The 17,304-nt window shown below is 44.0% G+C and overlaps 1 protein-coding gene across 1 annotated transcript; it reads left to right on the top strand.

Moving 5' to 3' along the window:
• Window positions 1–1,474: 1,474 nt before the first annotated feature.
• LOC101735070 (up-regulator of cell proliferation) lies at window positions 1,475–16,756 on the top strand. Its single transcript, XM_031893597.1, has 5 exons — window positions 1,475–1,558; window positions 1,983–2,081; window positions 2,395–2,499; window positions 3,785–3,886; window positions 11,969–16,756. The coding sequence occupies exons 2-5, from the start codon at window positions 1,997–1,999 to the stop codon at window positions 16,699–16,701; spliced, it is 5,025 nt and encodes a 1,674-aa protein (XP_031749457.1). The 5' UTR covers window positions 1,475–1,558; window positions 1,983–1,996; the 3' UTR covers window positions 16,702–16,756.
• Window positions 16,757–17,304: the final 548 nt, after the last annotated feature.

Below are 17,304 nucleotides of genomic sequence, written 5' to 3'. Positions count from 1 at the left end.
GAGAGTTGGTTCTTAGGTAAAGTTACAGCTGCAGATTCTTCTTTTCAGTCTTTATTTCTGTTTCCAGTTTGCAAAATCTCCCGATCCCTGTGTGCATCTGTGCTCTGATTGGTCAATTTTACTGTCTGTCAAGGAAGCTGTGCTCTGATTGGTGAATCCACAAGAAGAAAGATCCAATCGGAGCACAGCAAAAACGGGCTTGAGGGGAAAGTGCAGAAACGGAGTAAGGTTTTTGTTTTTTTGCTACTTTTCCAGGGGGGGGCAAGTGCCCCCTCTTGCCCCCTTCTGTGGACGCCCATGCCCGGGGGCAGCCATTCCTGCACTGGTACAGCTGGGGTGTTTGCTACAGAAACCCTACTATAGTTTATATAAATACCCCGCTGTGTAGCCCCGGGGGCAGCCATTCCTGCACTGGTACAGCTGGGGTGTTTGCTACAGAAACCCTACTATAGTTTATATAAATACCCCGCTGTGTAGCCCCGGGGGCAGCCGTTCCTGCACTGGTACAGCTGGGGTGTTTGCTACAGAAACCCTACTATAGTTTATATAAATACCCCGATGTGTAGCCCTGGGGGCAACCATTCCTGCACTGGTACAGCTGGGGTGTTTGCTATAGAAACCCTACTATAGTTTATATAAATACCCCGATGTGTAGCCCCGGGGGCAGCCATTCCTGCACCGGTACAGCTGGGGTGTTTGCTACAGAAACCCTACTATAGTTTATATAAATACCCCGCTGTGTAGCCCTGGGGGCAACCATTCCTGCACCGGTACAGCTGGGGTGTTTGCTACAGAAACCCTACTATAGTTTATATAAATACCCCGCTGTGTAGCCCCGGGGGCAGCCATTCCTGCACCGGTATAGCTGGGGTGTTTGCTACAGAAACCCTACTATAGTTTATATAAATACCCCGCTGTGTAGCCCCGGGGGCAGCCATTCCTGCACTGGTACAGCTGGGGTGTTTGCTACAGAAACCCTACTATAGTTTATATAAATACCCCGCTGTGTAGCCCCGGGGGCAGCCATTCCTGCACTGGTACAGCTGGGGTGTTTGCTACAGAAACCCTACTATAGTTTATATAAATACCCCGCTGTGCAGCCATTCCTGCACTGGTACAACTGTGTTGCTACAGTATCTTGTCTTACATATGGAAAGTTTTCCATTACTGCACTTGCATTTTCAGCCTAATTATATGTGCGTTAATTACAATGACAATTTATGGGCTTTTATTTGTAGGCCTAATCTATTTCAGTTCCATCATATTAAATCGACATCCTGAATGGCTAATTAGCAATCAGTGTGTGTAAGTGTATCTATATAAGTGTATATATGTGAGTGCATATGAACAAACTGGATCCTGTGTTACTTTCACTTTCAGTATGGGTGAAATACCCTCCTGCCAGGGCCCCCTGTTTCGTTTCTTTCCGTAGTGGTAATATCGAGGGAAGGGGGTTGAGGAACAGAAAGAGGCACAAAGCAAAGAGGAAGAAGAAGTAGAGCAATGGAGGACGGAGGCACAGGCTGCCCATAGAGGTGCCACGGGGAGGACTGAGAAGGTACATTATCTCTCATTTATTCACTGGGTTACACTGGTCTCTGCTCTCTCACAGGGGGATTGTATGGGACAGGGTATACTGATCTTATACTGGTTCTGTGTACGGGGTCAGTACGGATTATCATCATTATCCCTGTACACAGAGCTACAACGTTTGGCAGCTATTGTTCCTTCTCTGATTAACCAACCCACAGTACCTACTGACACTGAAGAACTGACGGCATAAAGGAAGGAAGAGGGCGGTAATGTTTCCAAAAGAATGTCTGAAATAGACTTTGGGGGTTTTTATTGCCTATTTGTATATTTGTATTAGCAAACTGGGGACTATGTAATCTTTTCAGTCTCTAGTATAGAGAGATTGTGCCCCAATACCTTCCCAATCCCAGTGTGTCGGATGGTCTCTGACATTCCCATTCTGCTTTCAGGCACCCCTACGGACATGGACAGCCCGGTGCCGGCACAGGATTCAGGATCAGGTGTTGGACAGATAGACGAGGCTGTGGGACTGTCAGTGGAACAGAAAGGTAATGGTGTATAAAGATAATGAAAAATATACAGAACCCCCTAAAAAATCATCAAATGGCTATTTATATCTGTTTATTTACAATCGGTATCTGGTTATTACTCTCTGTCATATTATTACAGACATGGTATTACCAATACTATACTTACACATTTTACCTCCCCAAACAAGTCCATGTAAGACCCAATTTCAAATAATTGTACTTCAGGGCTACAGTTTGGGGCCTACACATGTGCTTATTGTGTTTTCTCCAGATAGTGAGAGTGTCCCACGTATGTGCTGGGTGTTATCTGATATTCACTCTCTGATTTTAGGTGCAGCTAAACACATGGACAGGGCAGGGGCAGCAGCAGAGGATTTAGGGGCAGTCGCTGAAGATGAAGAAGAGGCTGAAGGATTACCTGGGAAGGATGAGGAAGGTAAAGTTTCCAGTAGACGTTCTGAAACATACAGGCCCTCTGTAATGTTCTAGTCTAGTGTTTAAAAGTTTGGCATCACTTGTTTATTTATAATGAGGACAGAGTTTGATTGGTGCAAAACATACTTCTTAACTATTCATAACCGAATTTGGGAAGAAAATGGAGCCTTGATTTTGATGGTCTGACTGGCACAGTCTCCAGACTCTGCTCAGCTCCTATCATCATCATCACCACCATTTATTCATGTAACACCTGCAAGTTACATAGTGATTTAATATAATTCATAACAAATAATTTAACAAGCAAGGGTCAGAATTAGAATCATCTGCTCACAAGAGCTTACAGCCTAAAGGGTGAGGAAATGCATAAGGATGTTGAGAACAATTGCTAATTCTTTATGGTAGGTTGACTTCTGATCAATCAGGGTGCAACGAATAAGCTTCTCTAAAAAGTTGGGATTTCAGGGAGCGTTTTGAGGTTGAAGGGAATGGGAGAGTGTGAGCTAACTGCAGGGAATTGTAGAGACAGCTAAACTCATGAGATGTCTTACAGTCAGGGATGGGATGGAGAGAGGTGAAAATCATAACCAGAGAGCAGGGACCATGAAGGAGAATGTACTTTGAACTCAGAGCTGAGATGTAGGGACCCTTGGATAAGGGAATTGAATATGAGTGTTAGTATTATAAATTTAATTCAAGAGGAGCCAGAGAAGGGATTCAGACGGGGAACGCTGATATGGAGCGGTTATATAAGAGAAAGAGTCTAGAACAGACTAAAATGGCAAAATGGTATAGTGGAATGCCTACAAGGAAATAATAAGGGATGAAAAAAGTGTGTCAGTTGTATCTAAGTTCAGATAAAGGCAAATATGGGCAATGTTGCAAATGCCAGGGTTTGTATATCACTTACATGGTTTCAGAGCTAGAAAGACAGCAGTCTGTGACACCTCTTAATGATTCCAAAAAGCTCTCCAAATGAGATGTTTCATACACCTTGGGGAATAAAAAGATACATTTCCACCAAAACAAACATATTTCTGGGTGATTTCAAGCTTTTGAACACTGATGTAAGTAATGATGTATTGCAGTACATTACCAGCTTTACTCGCACTGCTATTTCCTCTATTAAAAATGTATATAAGACCCATTTACAAGCACTGGGACTTGAGGGATGTTTTTCAGTCTCTCCATTTTAACATATAAACATAGAAAGTGTGGGCCACTATACCATATACCTATGTGTTGGATGTCTAACATGGAATCTGACATCTATACTCTGCTCCCAGGTACCGCTAATTACATGTACAGCCCAACAGTAGCAGAGGAGTCAGGAGCAGCCGCTGAGCTAGAGGAAGAGGCTACTGTCCCATCTCAGCAAGGAGAGAAAGGTAATGGTGCCAACTGCATCTTTCAAATATACAGAAACCCCATCAGTCTCCATACTGCAGGGGGCATTGACGAACTGGGCCTGGATATTTCTTTGTGTGACATTATTATAGGCAGCGCTGCAACAGCATTAGACACACAATTTTTGTGAAATAATTCAATTTATGAAGGCTTTATATTCTGGGATGTATTTTATTTGCCCGTGCATAATAAAGGAAAGGAAAAGGAGGTATTTCCAAAATAATTTGTAGTATATACAGACACCACCCCCCAAATAGTTATCAAATGATAAACCTCTTGTTCCAAATCTGCCCCCTCCCATGAAAACTGCTGGGCGGGGCTATCACAGGGATTAACAACTTGTTCTGAACCTGTCCCCTCCCATGGGAACTGCTGGGCGGGGCTATCACAGGGATTAACCTCTTGTTCTGAATCTGACCCCTCCCATGGGAAGTGGTGGGTGGGGTTATCACAGGGATTAACCTCTTGTTCTGAATCTGTCCCCTCCTATGGGAACTGCTGGGCGAGGCTATTACAGGGATTAACAACTTGTTCTGAACCTGTCCCCTCCCATGGGAACTGCTGGGCGGGGCTATCACAGGGATTAACCTCTTGTTCTGTATCTGTCCCCTCCCATGGGAAGTGCTGGGCGGGGCTATAACAGGGATTAACCTCTTGTTCTGAATCTGTCCCCTCCCATGGGAACTGCTGGGCGGGGCTATCACAGGGATTATCCTCTTGTTCTGTATCTGTCCCCTCCCATGGGAACTGCTGGGCGGGGCTATCACTGGGATTAACCTCTTGTTCTGAACCTGTCCCCTCCCATGGGAAGTGCTGGGCGGGGCTATCACAGGGATTAACCTCTTGTTCTGAATCTGACCCCTCCCATGGGAACTGCTAGGTGGGGTTATCACAGGGATTAACCTCTTGTTCTGAATCTGTCCCCTCTCATGGAAACTGATAGGCGGGGCTATTACAGTGATTAACCTCTTGTTCCGAATCTGTCCCATCCTATGGGAAGAGCTGGGCGGGGCTATCACAGGGATTACCCTCTTGTTCTGAATCTGTCCCCTCCCATGGGAACTGCTGGGCGGGGCTATCACAGGGATTGCCCTCTTGTTCTGAATCTGTCCCCTCCCATGGGAACTGCTGGGCAGGGCTATTACAGGGATTAACCTCTTCTGAATTAGTGACTGATAGGAACTGTTGGCCTCCCATGTGTAATGTGTGTATCTGGATGCACAAGTGCTTTACATTTAGGGGTTATATAGGCATAAGCATAGGCACCTGCAGAAAATGTTTCAAGTGGTCAACCAAAATCAACCTGTCTTTGTAGAGAAAGCCTACATATACTGTAGGTGCTAAGGGAATGTCTGGTTTCTAGGGAATTCATTTATTGACAAAGCCTAGAAAGTCATTCTTACATAATTGTGTAATTAAGGGGGCACTGTAAGTAAAGCGTAAGAAATCAAATCATAAGAATATGTTGCACTATATATATAACCCAGTAACAGGTAATATTATTTAGTGCTTCCCCTCTGCCTCTTGCTGAGCTAACACTCCCAGAAGGAAGGGAATTCCAGGTAGAAGCAGATGGGACATCTATATCCACAGACAGTAGAATAAATAACACTACCTTGCATTCAGCCCGACTGTAGCCAACAGTCCCACCTAGAGACATTAGAGACAGAGGCTCTTCAATCACCCAGTACCTTGTGTCTCAAAAAAGGTCTTCTGAGCTGGATGGTCCCACCATTCTTAGCAGCTTTTTTTAAATTTTGCTAGATCCAAAAGGAATGCTAAAAAATATACTGCCTTCAATTTTCTATCCTATGTAATTAAAGGGATACTGATGATGTTTATGGTATCCCTATACACACAATAAGTAAGCTTCACGGGGAGAGACATACACGCAGTGAGCCTCACGGGGAGAGACATACACGCAGTAAGCCTCACGGGGAGAGACATACGCGCAGTAAGCCTCACGGGGAGAGACATACGCGCAGTAAGCCTCACGGGGAGAGACAGTCACGCAGTAAGCCTCACGGGGAGAGACAGTCACGCAGTAAGCCTCACGGGGAGAGACATACACGCAGTAAGCCTCACGGGGAGAGACATACACGCAGTAAGCCTCACGGAGAGAGACATACACGCAGTAAGCCTCACGGGGAGAGACATACACGCAGTAAGCCTCACGGGGAGAGACATACACGCAGTAAGCCTCACGGGGAGAGACAGTCACGCAGTAAGCCTCACGGGGAGAGACAGTCAGGCAGTAAGCCTCACGGGGAGAGACATACACGCAGTAAGCCTCACGGGGAGAGACATACACGCAGTAAGCCTCACAGGGAGAGACAGTCATGCAGTAAGCCTCACGGGGAGAGACAGTCACGCAGTAAGCCTCACGGGGAGAGACATACACGCAGTAAGTCTCACGGGGAGAGACAGTCACGCAGTAAGTCTCACGGGGAGAGACAGTCACGCAGTAAGCCTCACGGGGAGAGACAGTCATGCAGTAAGCCTCACGGGGAGAGACATACACGCAGTAAGCCTCACGGGGAGAGACATACACGCAGTAAGCCTCACGGGGAGAGACAGTCAGGCAGTAAGCCTCACGGGGAGAGACATACACGCAGTAAGTCTCACGGGGAGAGACATACACGCAGTAAGCCTCACGGGGAGAGACATACACGCAGTAAGCCTCACGGGGAGAGACATACACGCAGTAAGTCTCACGGGGAGAGACAGTCACGCAGTAAGCCTCACGGGGAGAGACAGTCACGCAGTAAGCCTCACGGGGAGAGACATACACGCAGTAAGCCTCACGGGGAGTGACATACACGCAGTAAGCCTCACGGGGAGAGACAGTCAGGCAGTAAGCCTCACGGGGAGAGACATACACGCAGTAAGTCTCACGGGGAGAGACAGTCACACAGTAAGCCTCACGGGGAGAGACATACATGCAGTAAGCCTCACGGGGAGAGACATACACGCAGTAAGCCTCACGGGGAGAGACATACACGCAGTAAGCCTCACGGGGAGAGACATACACGCAGTAAGCCTCACGGGGAGAGACATACACGCAGTAAGTCTCACGGGGAGAGACATACACGCAGTAAGCCTCACGGGGAGAGACATACACGCAGTAAGTCTCACGGGGAGAGACAGTCACGCAGTAAGCCTCACGGGGAGAGACAGTCACGCAGTAAGCCTCACGGGGAGAGACATACACGCAGTAAGCCTCACGGGGAGAGACATACACGCAGTAAGCCTCACGGGGAGAGACAGTCAGGCAGTAAGCCTCACGGGGAGAGACATACACGCAGTAAGTCTCACGGGGAGAGACAGTCACACAGTAAGCCTCACGGGGAGAGACATACATGCAGTAAGCCTCACGGGGAGAGACATACACGCAGTAAGCCTCACGGGGAGAGACATACACGCAGTAAGCCTCACGGGGAGAGACATACACGCAGTAAGTCTCACGGGGAGAGACAGTCACACAGTAAGCCTCACGGGGAGAGACATACACGCAGTAAGCCTCACGGGGAGAGACATACACGCAGTAAGTCTCACGGGGAGAGACAGTCACACAGTAAGCCTCACGGGGAGAGACAGTCACACAGTAAGCCTCACAGATAACTACAGACTGAGGCAGAGCAGTATTCTAACATAGACTCTGACACACACAGCATCATGTGACCAGTCATGTGACCTGGCTGAGGCAGGCTGAACCACAGAGAAGATAAAATGGAGGATGTTTCTCCAGCAGAGAGGCCTCCAGTGTTATTGGGAGAGAGACACAGAATCAGCACAAGCTGAAATCTTAAGCCCCATTATGGGGACCTGGGGCATTTGTTCTTCCCCAGCTTGTACTCCAGGAGCTGGAACAGGAGATATTTATTCCCCCATCTCTGTTCTAGTCCTTCTGTGTTGGAGCAGGGTCTTTCTGTCCTGTCTTTGTCCTGTAGCGGCTGGGAGTTTCACTGCAGGGAGTTTTGACAGAGGGATGGTAGTTCTATGGGTTGTTCTTTTCAATAGAGCCCTTGCCATGGCAGCAAAGAAGAAACTGTGCTCTAATAGTGTATCAAGAAGCTGCCAGGCCCCCAGCAAAACTCTTTGTAGGGACCCAGAGCGTACCAAGCCTACCTGCTCCCCCACACACACACGCTGATGTGCCCCCCGCACAGGCGCACTAATATTCACTATAGAGGAAGCAGAACTGGGTGCCCTGCCCCCCCCCCCCCCCCCCCACAACTGGAGGGTCTGCCTCCTGTATAGTTACGCTACTGCTCTGCTCTTTTAAAGGAAACTGCCACTAAAGTGACGCATGAAAGATCAAGCAAGTTCTATTCTTGTGTCACTCTAGGCTGGCAGATCATATTTATTCAATTTGTTCCAAATTTTACATTCTCCCTGGCAGTAAATCATGTACTGGCTGGTAAACAGGTCCGGAGTGGAATTCAAAATATGCCCTTGAACAACCCCCCCCCCAGCCAAATACATAGTGACTGTCTATGGCATCTTACAGTCTGGGTCTGCTGGTAAATCACCAGCTATAACTGGGATTGGTACATGTATGTATGTATGGGACCCAATATCCAGAAACGCATTACCCAGAAAGATCTAAATTATGGGAAGGCAATGTCCCATAGGCTCCATTATAAGAAAATAATTCTAATTTTCAAATTTCCCTTTTCTCTGTAATAATAAAACAGTACTTGTACTTGATCCCAACTAAGATATAATTACCCCTTATTGGGGGCAGAACAGCCCTATTGGGTTTATTTCATGGTTAAATGATTCCCTTTTCTCTGTAATAATAAAACAGTACCTGTACTTGATCCCAACTAAGATATAATTACCCCTTATTGGGGGCAGAACAGCCCTATTGGGTTTATTTCATGGTTAAATGATTCCCTTTTCTCTGTAATAATAAAACAGTCCCTGTACTTGATCCCAACTAAGATATAATTACCCCTTATTGGGGGCAGAACAGCCCTATTGGGTTTATTTAATGGTTAAATGATTCCCTTTTCTCTGTAATAATAAAACAGTACCTGTACTTGATCCCAACTAAGATATAATTACCCCTTATTGGGGCAGAACAGCCCTATTGGGTTTATTTAATGGTTAAATGATTCCCTTTTCTCTGTAATAATAAAACAGTACCTGTACTTGATCCCAACTAAGATATAATTACCCCTTATTGGGGGCAGAACAGCCCTATTGGGTTTATTTCATGGTTAAATGATTCCCTTTTCTCTGTAATAATAAAACAGTACCTGTACTTGATCCCAACTAAGATATAATTACCCCTTATTGGGGGCAGAACAGTCCTATTGGGTTTATTTCATGGTTAAATGATTCCCTTTTCTCTGTAATAATAAAACAGTACCTGTACTTGATCCCAACTAAGATATAATTACCCCTTATTGGGGCAGAACAGCCCTATTGGGTTTATTTAATGGTTAAATGATTCCTTTTTCTCTGTAATAATAAAACAGTACCTGTGGGTACTGGGTTTAATTCATATTTAAATTATTTATAGGAGACTACGGTATTGCTGGTAAATGTATAGTTTCCCTCTTATTATCTAAAGCAGTGCTGTCCAACTGGCGGCCCGCGGGCCGCGACCCCCCTCTGTGTGGCCCCCCACCTGTCTGGCTGCTTTGATGGCTTACTCTTGTGTAAGCATTAAATGGTATCAGTACTGAGATTAACTGGCCCCCTGCATGGTTCTCACCTCAGATTCAGGCTGTAATCCCTCTGTATTGTTTAAATATGTAATCCCCTGTGTTTTTCACACCTTTTAATACCTGCATGGTTCACCCCCTACAGTGTTCACACCTCAGGCTCAGACTGTAATCACTCCCATTGTTCACTTCTTCACACCTCAGACATAGGTACTGTAGGCAGAGTATGGCACATACAGCCAGCATAGGGCAGGTAGAGTATGGCACACACAGGCAGCATAGGTCAGGGAGGGTATGGCACACACAGTCAGGGTAGGGCAGGCAGAGTATGGTACACAGAGGCAGCATAGAGAAGGCAGAGTATGGCACACATAGGCAGGGTAGGACAGGCAGAGTATGGCACACACAGACAGCATAGGACAGGCAGAGTGCTGCCTGTGTGTGCCATACTCTGCTTGCCCTATGCTGCTTGTGGGAGGTGAACCTGGCAGGGGTTTGTTGTGGGAGTTTGTTAGCAGTTGGAAATAGCCATTAAATGGTCCCTAAGGTGTGTAATTATGTACTGGGGGTTGCTCTGCTATCCACAGGGGAGGAGGAGGCATATGGAATGATGGTTGATATCCCCACAGTAAGGACCAAGCATTTGGGATTTTGCTGTGTTACCACCATTGTGATAAAATAGGTCTGGTTTGAAGTGGGTGTGGTTTCAAAAAGGGGAGTGGTCAAAACTGGCTTCCATTAGCGGCCCTCCACCATGTATGCTAGAGAAATTCCGGCCCTCGGCACCGTAGAAGTTGGACAGCACTGATCTAAAGTGTTCCACTACTCTAATCACTTTTAAAGCGACACTAAACCCAACCGTAAAGCTGTCCTACTGCGCCCCCTAGTTCTCTATTGAAGTTGATAAAAAACGTAATTACACATGGAAACCGATTCACCAATGAGAATTCTACTTACCCAAAATTTAATTATAGATGCAAGAAAGTTCACCAATGAGAATTCTACTCATGGAAAAACCTCATTATAAATGCCAAAGAACTGACCAATGAGAATGCTGATTCCCAGCACTGTGTCAGGCCCCTTGCTGGTACCTTACATATAGAGATAATGATGGCATTTTCCCGTCATTATATGGCACAGGAATCAGACATGGGGATAAAGGGACAGACTTGTTCAGTGCTGGGAAACTGTGCTTAATGCTCCCAACTCCAATTGCAGGAACAGAGAACAGGGAGCCGGATTTATACAGATCAGCTGGGATTCTCATTGGAGGATTCTTTTGCATTTCAATGCTGCCAATGCGGGCCCTAGAGAGCTGGGAAAGTTTTATTATGCAATATTGCTTTAAGAATACAACCCTGATGTTGCTGGACTACAACTCCCAGCATGCCTCACCCTTCAAAGTAAAGTTTGGTCGGGCAGTGTATTAGTGTCCCTTTAAGTTCTCTGCCCCTACTCTTCCTCTCCCCCTCAGCCCACTTTCCACTCCAGTCCAACTATTCCCCACTCACATTATTTTATTTCCCTGCCCTGTGATATTTGTTTCCTTTCAATGCTGACAGGTAAGTTCTGCCAAGAAAGATGGCAACTCTAGACTGTATTCAGTGATTATGAGCAGTTTTCATGGGTTCAAAGGGATGTTACAGCATAATCCTGGCTGAAGATATGCCAATCTAGAGCTCAGGGGTGCTGCTATCATGAGGCGAGTAGAGAAACTTTCTTCAGGCAGCAAAAAGGTTTAAAGTTGGTAACTTAATGAGATAAAATTCTGCTTTTTAAATTAGAATTTAGGCGAAGCAAACCTCCCTCACCTCTCTCTGACGCAAAAGCTAAGCATGGGGCGAGCAAGACGGGCAGCATCAACTTGGCCATCTCAGGCGGCCAGGACCCCTGAGATGACAGCGCTAGAGGTTAATCCCTGCAGTGTTGGACTGGGACCCCAGGGGCCCACCAGGAAACCTTAGACCCTAGGCCCACCCGCCAAACTATTTTTCTTCCTTTCCTCAACCAACCTCTTTATTCTCCTAGTCTCTTTTATTTACATGCTAGCATCTATTCTTCCATCTATTTCTCCTCTTTCTTTCCATTCAGAAATAGGGAATGACCATGAAACAGGCCAAATGGTTTGGAGCTGGAGGGCCCACTGACACCTGGGCCCACCGGGAGTTTTCCTGGCATCCTGGTGGGCCAGTTCGACACTGAATCCCTGTGACAGCCTCACCTCGAAGTTCCTATAGGAAGGTAGAGAACAGTTTTAGAATAAGACAATCCCTGTGATAATCCCACCCAGCAGCTTCCATGTAGCCCCAACAGCAACATATTTATGTAGTAATAGTATATTAGTGTATTTTTGGTATTCGTTTTATATTTGTGTTTTTTTAATTGCAGAAAAAAGAAAGCTCCTGAATGAAATGATAGAATCCTATAAAGAGTCTAAGCTCTCCCTGAGGGACATCCTGGACGTTGGGCAGGAGAATATAAATGAAGTTGCCCCCCAGACTGTACAAGACCTGCCCTGGGCTCTCCTAAGGAAACTGATGGCGCTGGACAGGACTGCAAGAACAGTTCAACTTGAGGATATTCCTGCAAGTTCAGGGTCAGATTCTGATAGCACAGAAGGGGGAATATCTCAATATTTGGATATTTACAGCAAAGAAAATAACTCTAATTCCATCAACCCTTTAGACATTCTGTGTGTTCTCTTGCATTGCTCAGAAATGTTGTTACAGCAGAACATCTTATCCAAAATGTCCCTGTGTCAGTTTGCTGTCCCACTGCTGCTCCCTGCTGGTGGTGGCCCAGAATGCACCTTCATGCTGTGGGGCCTGAGAGACATTGTCAAGAGATGGAGACCCCACACTTTAGCAGACAGTAAAGGATTTGTAGAAGAAAATCTGGTTCAAGTAGAAATGCCATTTTTCTCATTTGTGAGACTGGGGCAAAGCAAATTATCTAAATCTAAAATCCTTAATCAAGTGCTCAGCCCAGCTCAGCAGAACCAAGACTTTTTTATTCATGAAAATATGGAGGGTGGAAACATTGATCGACAAATCTCTGATGGCCTAGTGGAAATCACTTGGTTTTTACCCATTGGCAAAAAAAATTCTGACACTTTCCCAGAACCTGTTGCTGTTACTAATTTGCGTGGAGACATAGAGTCTAACTGGACCCAATTCAGCTTCCTAACCCAGGTCTCATCAGCAGTGTTTGTATTTGCTGAGAGCATTAATGAGAGAGAGTGTGAGCTATTAGCCCAGTGTAGTAAATCCAACACCAACTTCTATTTCATCATTACTCCTAGTGGGAAAAAAATCAGTAAAGAGACATTAGAATCTTTAAAAAAGTTAATCTCTTCGCTTAAAGCTAACAAATCACACATACTTATAAAAGATACAAAAGCAAATGATGCAGGATTGGTTAAACATATACAAACCATTATAAAGACTTTTATTAAAGAATCCAAAAAGACAAAAAAACTGGAAGATTTATCAAACACAGCCACTGAACTTGGCATCAAGGTGGATGAAAATTCCCAGGAATGTCAGAAAGCAAAGACATATGCTGAAGAAATAACTAAAGAGATACAAGATGTGGTACAATATAAGAAAGAGACAATGAAACTACAAGGGAATCTGTGGAAGCAAGTGGCCCAGATAGAGAAGGAATTGTGCAGAATGAGAAAACAAGGGGATAAAGGTACAGAAGAATACCGATCTCAGCTGATAGAGGAGCTCAATAAGTTACACAGGGAGCAGAACCAACATGATCTGCCTGACTCTATGAGTAAGTTCATTTCTGCCATCACACATTTCTCTCAAGCTGAGAAACATTTTTTTCTAAAATGGATGAAATTTGCACTTGACTTTGTGGCGAGAAATAACCTTTCCACATTAAAGACTGAATATGGGGACAGATGCAGCACTAAAACAAATAATCAGGATGAACTTAAGCTGCTGGACCAGCAAATATCTGACAGTTCTTTGGGAGTAGAACATTTCCTACGTGAGATGGGGCAGTTTTATGAGGCAGAATGTTCCATGGTGAGTCAAGGTAAAATTAAACCAGATAACATACAATTCTGTAATCTCCCAGAAATTGCTGCTGATCTGCTGCTGGATGGGTTCCCATTGGAGCTGATAGATGGAGATGCCTCTAATATCCCCCTACAGTGGGTAACTGATCTTTTGATTCAGTTGGATAAGAAGACAGCAGGAAAATGCAGAATGAGAGTAATCACAGTGCTGGGAGTGCAGAGCACAGGGAAATCCACCCTCCTGAACACCATGTTTGGGCTGCAGTTTTCAGTGTCCAGTGGACGTTGCACACGAGGAGCCTTCATGACACTGATTAAAGTGAAAGAGAATCTCAAGGAGAACTTGGGCTGTGACTTTGTTCTGGTGATTGACACTGAAGGTCTGAAAGCCCCAGAACTGGCTTCTCTGGAGGGCAGCTATGAACATGACAATGAATTGGCAACTCTAGTGGTTGGGCTCAGTGATATCACCATAGTTAATATTGCCATGGAGAATGCAACAGAAATGAAAGACACTTTGCAGATTGTAGTTCATGCTTTCCTTAGGATGAGTGAAATAGGAAAACGACCCAACTGCCAGTTTGTGCATCAGAATGTGAGTGATGTTTCTGCTCATCAATTGAACATGAGGGACAGAAAGAAACTCCTGGAGCAGCTGGATGAGATGACGAGAGTAGCAGCCATCATGGAAAAGAAGAGCGGGATCACAAGCTTCAGTGATATCATGGACTATAACCTTGAGAGAGACAACTGGTACATCCCTGGGCTTTGGTACGGTGTCCCACCCATGGCTTCTGTAAGCTCCGGCTACAGTGAGAATGTGTATGAACTGAAAAAATATTTGTTTCAATTCATGGAGGAACAGAAAAGTGTTGTACAAGCCCAAAATATTGATGAATTAATTAAATGGACAAAAAGCTTGTGGAATGCTGTGAAACATGAGAATTTCATTTTCAGTTTCAGAAACAGCCTGGTAGCTGAAGCCTATAATAACTTGACAATAAAATATTCTCAGTGGGAATGGGACTTCCACAAACAGGTTCATACCTGGCTCATTAGCACTGAGAATACTATCAGAAACCAGTCATTAGAGAAACTGACTCCAGAATCTTGCAGGGGTTTTAAAGAAGATTTGCTCCATATTCTTTGTGGAGAGGAGAAAAAAATGCTAGATTTATTGAAAGTGTATTTTGATAGTAAAACTGATAATGCCCATCTGATTGAAAAGTACAGAGAAGATTTCTCCAGAGGGGTGAATTTTCTCCGGGAGAAACTGTACCAGTCTGTAACAGCAAAGATTGAGGAAACTATTAGAATCCAGAAAGGGAAATATAAAATAAAGGATATACAGAGCACTTACCAAAAAACTATTGAGGAAAAAGTCACCCGTCTCTTGGACAAGGTCAGAGAAAGGAAAAGTCGGCTTGGGAATGATGAAATAAGAAAGGCGTTTGAGAATATGTGGGAAAGTACAATAGCTGAGCTGCCAAAGAACCACATAGAGAAACATAATGTTAGTCAGGGAATGCTACAGAAACTCAAATGGGACTTACACAATAGAGGGAGTTCTATAAATCAGGAAATTCTTAAAGTAAAACATTTATATGACTTTGGAAACAACACATTCACAGTTAATAGTAAAACTCACCTTGGTAATATATGGCAGCGTGTCAAAAAAACTGTGCTTAATCTTAAGCTATGCTGGGAGTCTGAATGTGTTCATGGAGTTGAAATGCTTGTTTCTTCCTTAGCAGAAAGATGTTCTGATTACGTAACACAGAAAGTGAATAAAAAAGGGAGCTATGATGGAACGTGCTGCCAGGAATTGCTGAATATAATAAATGAAAAGCTCAGGGAGGATGAAGTAAAGAACCTTCCCATTACCCATCAGTTTGAGTTGGACATAAAGCTCCATATCTTGGGCAGCGCGGCTCTGAGGTTCCAGAAGATGCATGATGAGTTTATCCTGGAGAATGACCCTGTGCTCTGTCTGGAAAAACTAAAGCCACTTTATTGGACAACATTTGAAAATATATTCCAGGAAAAGGATGAAACACAAAGCAAAGCCAAACAATTCTGTGAGCTCTGCCTGAAACCGGCAATAACTGACCACATTAACCAGCATCTCGGAGGAGATATTGTAGAGAATATTTTGCACAGTGGAAATACTAAAGAATATTCCAGTAGAAGCTTCTTCCAGTTCACTGTGCTAAAGAAACTGCTGGATGAACAGAAATTCCCTCAGTTTGTAACTTACATTAATTCCTATGAGCAGTTTGTGAAATCCTGGATAAAACAGTACATATTAGATACTTATACATATTCACAAAGTCTAGAAAATTTACAAATCAATATTCTCTCTCGTATCTTTAATGATATCAGGGCGGTGCTTAACAACCCAGAGATACTTGCTATTTCCACCATCTCAGACTTTTTAAAAAGATTTTGTGAGATGTTAGAGAGCAAACTAGTAATTTCCCAAGAGGAGATAAAAGTGATTATTTTCCAGAACAAAGCAGATATTCAGCAGTTTTCCAAGGATATTCAGTTATTTCTCAATGACACAGAGAAACAGATTGGATCACAGATTAAATCCTCTTGTACAGAATCAGTACTTGCCAAACTCCCACTGAAACCAGAGGATGTGCTGTTTAAGAAGGTGTTTGGCTGTGGGAAGCAGTGTCCCTTCTGCAAGGTCCCCTGTGAGGCTGGAGGTACTGACCATAAGGAGCACTTTGCCTCTGTCCATCGGCCTCAAGGTTTGGGAAGAAATCGATGGACCTCTAGTGGCAAGTTGGCTATAGAATTATGTTCAACTGATGTTGTCAGTGACTGTAAATTCAAAAATTCAGATACAAAGTGGGAATATCACCCTTACAAAGAATACCGAACAATCTACCCAGAGTGGGCCATTCAGCCTGACCCCAGCATCACAGCCTCCGACTACTGGAAATATATTTTCAAACATTTTAATAAGCAATTTGCAGAAGAATATGAGGCAGAACCAGCTGATCTGCCTGTAACATGGCTCCTGATAACAAAGGAACAGGCTCTCAAAAGCCTAAAAGAAATATTTCATTTGAAATAACAGCAATGAAACAGGTTACAGTATTATATTCTTAAAGATCAGATTTTACTCTACAAGTTGGAAGCATTGTTTTCAAACTTTTATTATTTTGTTTTATCATCAACAATTGTATTATTATATCATCTAACAAAAAACAAAATACCAGTAAAAAAAACAAATGGAAGTTACCAATATGTTATATTTCAGGGCACTTAGTACCTGTAGCTTCTGAAGATCTGAAGGTTTGAAGTTCTGTCCTGTGATTAATTATTATAGTAATATAATATTGTTTGATATGTGGTGCCCCAGGCTTCCATTTCCTACTCATTTGGAGAATGTTTGTAGCAACCCTGGGCTCTTTCTTCTTCTATATAAATTGTAGAAGAGTAGCATGCACAATATAAATAGGTATTCTATAAGTTAACAACAGGTGGCATTCAATGAATTTGGAAGTGACAGATGAGTAACTTTACCCATCTAAAATATAGAGAGTTGTGTATTTCTTACTCAATACATTGTAAAAGAAGAAGAAAATTCATTTGGTGTAATCATAAAGGATCTTTAGTCAGCTTTACCCCATTCTAATTTGAATTGTTGCTTTAGTTCTGTTGTGTGTTGTGTTCA

The sequence above is a fragment of the Xenopus tropicalis genome, chromosome 9 (genome assembly GCF_000004195.4).
Source record: "Xenopus tropicalis strain Nigerian chromosome 9, UCB_Xtro_10.0, whole genome shotgun sequence".
NCBI classification, from domain to species: Eukaryota; Metazoa; Chordata; class Amphibia; order Anura; family Pipidae; genus Xenopus; species Xenopus tropicalis.
The sequence above is the reverse complement of the archived record's forward strand: the minus strand, read 5'-3'. Positions and strand labels throughout refer to the sequence as shown.